The 8633-nt window shown below is 37.2% G+C and overlaps 1 protein-coding gene across 5 annotated transcripts in view; it reads left to right on the top strand.

Moving 5' to 3' along the window:
• The window catches only part of SLC44A1 (solute carrier family 44 (choline transporter), member 1), a 109907-nt gene that overhangs the window by 31032 nt on the left and 70242 nt on the right, over window positions 1-8633 (top strand). For all 5 annotated transcript variants that reach the window (XM_014534442.1, XM_014534441.1, XM_014534438.1 and 2 more), the window contains exon 3: window positions 341-477. In XM_014534442.1, coding sequence (XP_014389928.1) covers window positions 341-477 — 137 coding nt within the window. The remainder of the gene's footprint in view (window positions 1-340; window positions 478-8633) is intronic.

Below are 8633 nucleotides of genomic sequence, written 5' to 3'. Positions count from 1 at the left end.
AAAGTTTGACAAAAAAAATAAAACTAAAACCAATTATTTTTAAAAATAGATCATTTCTAATTATAAAATACACATGACAAATTTTCATTTTGGAAAAATAGATCATGAAAAAGGAGCCCTACAATTACTTTTCATTTCTGCTTTTAACAGTATATTTATAAGCAATTCTTCTTTAAAAAGCCTATCTGCGATTAGATTTGTGAAATGTTCCCTCATCTGTGATTAAATTTGTGGAGGAGTATGGAATAGATGTTCTTTGCTTTTAGGCTGAGTAAGATGCGCAGTGAACCAGAATGTATTTTGTGGAAATAGTATCTCAATATTTTTCTCCATGCTTTAGGTATGTGTTCTTTTTGGATCCGTGCAATCTGGACTTGATCAACCGGAAGATCAAGTCTGAAGCACTGTGCGTAGCAGCATGTCCAAGACAAGAGCTGAAAACCCTGAATGATGTTCAGAAGTTTGCAGAGATGAATGGTGAGACTTTAGGCATCTGAGTCTACACCCCAGTCACTTATCCTCACTTAAATTTTATGCGTTTGCATTCTAATGTAAGTTTGCCTGGTGTTTAAAAATAAAAGTCCTCAAAAAAATCTTAAAAAGAGAAAGAGACCTGAAAGTGCTGTAGAATTTCCTTGATACACAAATGTTATAGTCATCTAGGGAGCTTGTTAAAACTCCCGATTCCTGGGCCTCACCCGGGAAATTCTGACTGAGTAGGTCTTTGGACACTGAAAATTTGTATTTTTAACAAATATCCCAGGGGATTTTGATGTATCCTATTTGAGTACTTGGGAATTACTAGACTACTCCCGGCAAAATTGGGGTTGGGGGGGCGGGGGATGTTCCTTCCTAAGTAATAGATGTTTATTATAGGAAATTTGAAAAGTTCAGAAAAAAAGATAATGAAGTGAAAACCAAAGTTTCACCATTTTTCAGTGTGTTGTTGTACATAATTTTGTATTTTGCATTTTTAATTTAACGTTGTGTCTTAACCATTTTTCTAAGAATGAAGTTTTGAGAAACTTTGAGGTCAAACATATGGGAATTAGCGGCAAAAACAAGCAATTTCCTGAACCCTGGCTCTGTTCTCATGGTTTTCTAACCTCATTAAAATGCTCTCTAGAGAATTTTTTAACCTCTTTTTGTGAAGGGCCACATCATAATAGCCCCCAAAGCCTGTGTTTTTGAACTTCCATGAGGTTTCATGTGTGTATTTTGTGTGTAGGAGTCCTCAGAGCTGCCGCAGTCCTGCCCAGATGCATAGGCTAGCTCTTGTTTCATCGAACAAGGGTTGACTCAGCTATAACTTCTAGCTGGCTGGAGAAACAGCCTCGGGACACAGCTAAACACACACTAGCATGGCTCCATAGTCCATCTGATGGGGATGCTAGACTTCTGAGGGCAAAAACTCTACAGACTGGCGGTATTCCTGTCCGCTGCTAAATGCCCGTAGCATTAGTTACTGGGAAGGGCATGGGGTTAATTTGATCTGGATTCTACTTCTGCCTCTGTCACTGACAGGCTCTGTAAGGAGGGACAGAAGGTGTAGCCTCTTTGAGCCTAGATCTCCTCATCTAATAAAGTATGGATTTAAAATACTGCTCCCCCTCCTAAGCTGTTGAGAGGATTAAATGAGATGATGCATGGGGAATCCTGGACACTTGCTTGGTGGGCATTGAATAAAGAGGCATCGACCACTCTTGAAGATCTCATTTTCTATTCCCACGTGATATCCTCAGATGTGTTGATGTGCTGAGTCTGATGCCAGAACTATCAGCCTTGTCATTATCAGGTTTCTTAGGGAGGGATGAGTTATTCTTTAAGGGATTTTCTAAAATCTTACAGTGTGAGCATATACAGTTTACTCTGGGAGGTGGTGCCATCGAGTGGTTAGAGTGTGGGCTCTAGAGGTAGATTATCCAGGTTCACAAATTGGTCCTTCCACTTAAAAGCTGGGAGGCCCTGGGCAAGTTACTTGATCTCTCCATGCCTCAGTTTCCCCATCTGTGAAGTAGGAATGATATATGTACCTAAACTACCTCCAGTGCTGTTATGAAGAGTTAAAACATGAAAAATGAGTAGAATAGTGCCTGGTAAATAGTATTTTGCTACAATATGGATAAAATTTGAAGACATTATGTTAAGTGAGATAAGCCAACCACAAAAGGACAAATACACTGTATGATTCCCCTGGGTAAGACATATACACCTTCATTTTATTCTTTTTACCACTGACTTCTGAGCAAGGGATTAACATGAGCTGAAAGTAGAGAGAGACTTGAGGCAGGAAGACTATTACATTCCACTGGTGGAATAATAATAATTATTATTATTATAATAATGCAGCAGTAGCATGGTGGTTGCCAGGGCTGTGGGGAGAGAGGAATGAGAAGTTGCTGTGTTATGTATGAAGTGTTTGAATTTTGCAAGAAATGAAGAATTTTGGAGATGGATGGTGGTGATGGTTGCACAACAATGTGAATGTACCTAATACCACTGAACTTTACGCTTAAACATGGTTAATATGGTAAATTGTTATCATGAGTATTTTACCACAATTAAAATGTTCATGAAGCCCTGGCCGGTTTGGCTCAGTGGATGGAGCGTCAGCCTGCGGACTGAAGGGTCCCAGGTTCGATTCCGGTCAAGGGCATGTACCTTGGTTGCAGGCACATCCCCAGTAGGAGGCATGCAGGAGGCAGCTGATCGATGTTTCTCTTTCATCGATGCTTCTAACTCTCTATCTCTCTCCCTTCCTCTCTGTAAAAAATCAATAAAATATATATTTTTTAAAATGTTCATGAAAGGGAAAGAATGACAGTTCGTTTTAAATGATAATTGTAAACCTTATTTTAAAGTGCAAGATAAAATAACATTTTTCTTACCAGAATGAAAAGATTATATACATCCTTTTCAGGGAATTTTATGTTTCCATGACAACATTTGGAAGTACTTTTTAGCACTTACCACCATTCATCCATATGAACTTCTATTACCTTTCCAAATTATTTAAAATTTATAAAGGAAAGCTCTTGGCTCCTGTAGTAAGAAATGCATTCATTAGGCAAATAAAATATTTCCTCAATTTTTGTTTCTTTTAGATAAAAAGAGGAGCTGTTTTCTTGGACATTTACGTTTGTGGACCATTCTGTCCAGTATGTCTGACTAGAATAGAAAGTTTGGAAGAAATAGCTGGAAATTAGATTGGTCATGTAATATGCTCTCATATTACAAAGAGTTTGGAAAGCAAGCAGAAGGATTTAGGTGAATATAAAAGTATAAATTCTTGTATGTGCGTTGGGTGGTAAGTGTACAAATGTGCATTTTATTATTATGGTGCATAGTTTATATGTGATACAAATATCACAAATATATGATGCTAGGGATTAAAATAATTTAAAAATTGCTTTAAAAAGTGAAAGTTGCCAAATACCACAAGGACTGAGAAATAAACTTCTTTGTTTCATCATCTTCCTTCAGTAGTGCGTGAGTTTCCTGGGGGCTGGATCTTACCCTCTTCATCTTGGAATATCCCAGCCATAATATAGGACTTAACATAGTAGCTATTCATAAATGTTTCCTGAAAGAACGAAGCTGAACTTCCCCCTTCATCTCTATTGCCACTTACTGATTTCCCATTCTCTCAGCGTACTATATAGCCTTTGCTCAATTCTGTATCCATGTGAGTTGCCACCAGCAGGTAAATTGTTTAGCTTCAATCTAACCAGAATTGCTGTGAAATCAGTTCTTTTTATTCACCTCTTAAATAATTCATCTTATGTATCCATTCATCTCTCTCACACATATTCTCCAAGTGATTATTCGTTCCATTTTTTTCTTTTAAGCCCTCTTGTTCTTCCTCTTTCCTAATCTTATTCCCTACAGAGAAACTGCAACCGGCCGGGGAGAGCTCATTTTCAGCAGAGCATGAATTCCATCAACTTTCGTTCCCTCCAGTTTCCGTTGAACAGGTTTCTGTCCTCTTTATTATCATTATTGTTGAAAACTCAAATAATGTGTACATTGTAGGGGGTGGAAATAATCCTTCTCCCGCTGCTGCTAACTTCTTCTCAACCCAGCCAGACCATGACAGGTGGCGAAGGAAAGGGAAGATAATGCCTGTTCCACCAGTTCTCCCCTCCTCTCTCCCTTCGCTAATTCTGGCCTGACCACCACCTCTGGCCAGTAGACCACCCTTCACTTTACTCCAGGGCCCCGTTGTTATCATGGGCATCTAAGTCTGAGTGGATAAATCCTACGTAAGCCCTGCGTTGTGTCTGAGCAGACCACGTACTGGCACCTGCTTTGTACCATGCACTGTGCCAGATGCTTTGCATGTCGTTTTATCCTTTCCACTTGCAATCTGAATTCTAAACAACAGTTTAGAGATGAGGATAACCTGTAGTTAAGTTAGGGTGCTAATATTTTACATGGAATTCCTTATCACCTTTTGCATTATTCCTATCCAAATGTTTTATAATGTATGTTTTCTTTTCTGTAGCCTAGTAGGAAACTGGCAGAAACTTTCTTTTCCCTTTGTTTGTGCCCCGTTGATAGCTTATAAGAAAGCACTCCCATTGAAGAGTGCTTCTTCGATGTACTGTAGTTTGGATACATCTTGAGAGCTTTGAGACCTGCCATTTGGACCATGTTCAGATTTTGAGCAGAGCCGTGCAGCTTGGTGCTTTCTCGGGGATCATCGCTTTGTAGTTGAAAATCTTGAAAGATTATGTGATCCATTTAGATAAAATTTGTGAATATTAATAATACTTTTGATTATCATTAACTAATCAGTGACAATATAACTTAAACCACAGAGTTAGTATGGATTCTTTTTTTTTTTTTTGGTACACTGAAATCAAAAGATTAGACTTGATATCAGTTATAATGAATGAAATAATCAACCCTATCAACTGATTTGATTGACTCCAAGTCAGAGATCAGCAAGGGAAGCATGATTGTTGAAAAGTGGGAAAATTAAAAAGGTGAAAGGGTTAAGTAAAAAAAAAAAAAAATCAGACACAGACAGTAGCATGGTGATTACCAGAGGGAAAGGGAGGTAGAAAAGGGCATAGGGGGGATAAATGGTGAAGGAAGGAGGAAGAAGACTTGGGGTGATAAACACACATTACAATATATAGATGATGTATTGTAGAATTGCATACCTGAAACCTATATAACTTCATTAACCAGTCACCCCAGTAAATTCAGTTTTTTAAAAAGTGGGAAAAATTCTTACATTTATAATGCAATTTAAACTAATTCCTCATTCTACAAAAAATTAATTAGTGCTTGTTAAGTATGTGCCAAAGAGACAAAAACAAGGTGTAGTCCTCATGTTTAAGGAGATTGCATCACAGTAGACAGTCACACTCCTCTTTATCCTCCACAGTACATAGAAGTCTTGCACATATATGTCAAAAATTCATTCAGCAAATATTTATTGTGTGCCTAGTATGTGCTACTTAGTGGTTGGCTTGATATCACACCACCAGCTGGTTACTGGGTGCTTCTTGGGAGAGGGAGAGATAGAAACATCAATGATGAAAATCATTAATCGTCTGCCTCCTGCACGCCCCCTACTGGGGATTGAGCCTGCAACCTGGGCATGTGCCCTGACTGGGAATCAATCCTGGATCATGGGTTGACGCTCAACCACTGAGCCACTCCAGCCAGGCACTATCTTGCATATCTTGAATGGCATGGGAGGACAGGAGATAAAGAAGAAGAGAAAGGATGACTTCCACATTTCATCTTGGGGATTTCATGGAGCCATTAACCAGGATTGAAAATATGTGGAAGGAGGCAGAACAGATTTGGAGAGTGGGTGATAGAAATGTTTTGGGTTTTTAAAAAATATGTTGTTTTGGGATATCTATGGAACAATATATCTTTTGCCCAGGAGCTTATTGAATATTTGTCTGATTATGATTATTAGAAATGACACAGAAGACGCATTATGGCCTAGAAGAATTCTACTTCTAAATTTGCTAGTGATTGTTCATGAGGCCTTGGAAGTATTAATTTTTCCCCCCATCTGTAATGTTTAGAGTGTGGTGATGGAAACATAACCTCTTAGGGGAGTTATAAGTGAATTGAGCTACAGAATAAATGATTGAATATTATAAGGCATTTGAAAAATTGTGGTAGTTAAACATTCTGGGAGCTATAGAAACCGTTTACTGAGATAAATGTGTATATACAAGCTTTAGATTCCTAAGATCATTCATTTTGATGGCATTTGAATAACATTGGCTGAGTTGCATGGATTGCCTCTAGTATGGTTTAGATAAGCTTTTTGTTTCTTGTTTTAGACTTTTCATTACTCAAGTATGTTTTTCCCCTACTCTTTGCATTAGAAAATAAAACTTTGTCTTACTGCTTATAACCAAATCTCTTGTGCTAATATTGCTTATACTTCCATTATTTTTTTAAAAAAAAAGATAGATACTACCTTAAAAATGTTCACTGAAAATGCATTAGCTAATAAGCATGGAAAGAAAAACAGCAACTGTAAAATGTTTGCCATTACTGGGTTGTCTTAATATTCTTCATTGAGGCTTCTCTGTCCATCAGCCCTTCAAGCAGGAAGCAGTATAAGGTTTCTTCTGATTGTTACAACTAGCACATTGTAAAGATCTTTCTCCTTTAATCTATTTAGTACAGGATCTATTTAGTACTGGCCTGTGTCCCAGAATACCATCAGATATAAGGCTATTATCCTTTCCTTGAGCATTATCCTAGGAAAGTATTTATAAAATTGAACTCTGTTGCACCTGCTGACCTCCTTTTTTAAATGGAGAGAGAGTGGGGGTGGAGATTATGTTCCCAGAATTCAGATGGAGCAGTGTTTGACCGCTCCGACGCAAAGTGTTTTAGTTAGGGCCTTTTATACTGTGCAAATCGATTCCATCTTGGACTCTGAAAGAAGTAAGTTGACTATTCAGATCAGGAAGTTGATCACATTGGGTGCTCTACAGTTATTGGCACAGTTGCTATTTTTTTTCATGTGCAATTCCATAATAGGACTCCCAGCTATTTTAGGGATTAATCTGAAATGTTTGCTTGCCATTGCTGTAAGTGGAGTCAAGTGGCATTATCTTCATACAGGAAACACTAATTTCAGAAGAGGTGGGTTTTTAATATTTTGCGTACTTAAGTAGTCATGACAATGGAAAAGAATGCTTAAAAATAATTCCAAAAACTTAGTTTCCTATTGAGACTATCTTAAGAAGATGAAGAAACTTGAAGAACAGTGCCCTGTAACTTTCAAGTACCTCTTCAATTATCTTTACAAAGAATAGATGGTACATGTATTTATGTAAGTATGCTATTACAGCCCACATATTTAAACACTTGACAAGTTGGTTGCTGGTTTGGGGGCAGCATTACTGAAGTAAATGCAGGTTTTGTGGCTTTCTAAAATCTTATTGTTTGATAGAACAAGATATAAATGAAATAAAATCACTTCCAGTTGTGTTGTCCCAACAAATCTTTTTCTGTATTTCCTTCTAGTTACTTCTCACATCCTTACATGATGTTTCTGTAATTATTTCAGTGTTAAAATCCACCATTTTCACTTCACATTACATTTTACACTTTTCCTGTGGTGGTACATTATAAAAGTCTATTTTTCCTATAACATAAATACAAAGCTAATCCTATTTGTATTTAGTAATAAATGACCAAATTAGTAATCTGGTAAAAATGTCAACTAATGAAATATAAAAATTTACATGATATAAGGCTGTAGGTCCTCAGAAAAATTAGACTATAGTCTAAATCTCCTCAGTTAACAATATCTATTGTACAATGAGCCTTACAATATTTTAGCTGCTATATTACAAAGTTATCAAGTTGTTAAAATATTTATCAATTTGGTGGATTGTATTCATCTGAATTTTATATATTGTGTAGATATATATTAGCCATTTAGTCAGAGAAATAGATGGTTGTATAACCAATCTAGGATTGAATTTAAGTTGTTTTAAACTCTCTGAAAATTGAGGATTCTTTTATCAGTTTACCAGTTTAATCAATTTGTTCAGTTTAATTATCATTTCTTGCCTCTTAAATAAGAAAAAAGTAATGTATTATCTGAATGTGCATGTGCTCTGTGCAATAATTTTAAATAGTAATGGAAAGCATAGGAAAGAGAAGCAGCATATGTAATTGAATGTGGGTCTTGTGGTCAAAGAGATCTAGACCTCTATTGCTTAGTAGCTGTGTCATTTTGGGCAAGTTATTTACCTTATTTCTTAGCCTCTATTTCCTTCTCTATAAAGTGGGTTTAATAATACATACCTGCCTTATAGGGTTATAGTAAAAGATACAATTAATATTTATGGGGTGAGAGGAGAGGCTTACCCCACCGGTAACTTCCTAAGAGTTCCCAGCATATGGGAGGAGGGGACAGGTTCCCCGTTCCCACCTCCACTCCCAGCCCTCCTCTTGAGATGAGAAACTTGGGTGGGGGACAGAACCAGCCTTGGGAATGGGCTGCTTAGCCTAATCCTCAGAAGCAGTAGGGCTGGCAAAAACTCTTGGTTTCTTCAACAGGAGAATTTAATCATGTTTCTTTGGTTCATTTGTTTAGAGACATTCTTGGATGCAGTTTGGTCAGTTAGAAT

The sequence above is a fragment of the Myotis brandtii genome, unplaced genomic scaffold, assembly GCF_000412655.1.
Source record: "Myotis brandtii unplaced genomic scaffold, ASM41265v1 scaffold13, whole genome shotgun sequence".
Lineage (NCBI taxonomy): Eukaryota > Metazoa > Chordata > Mammalia > Chiroptera > Vespertilionidae > Myotis > Myotis brandtii.
This window is presented reverse-complemented; position numbering and strand designations above follow the sequence as displayed.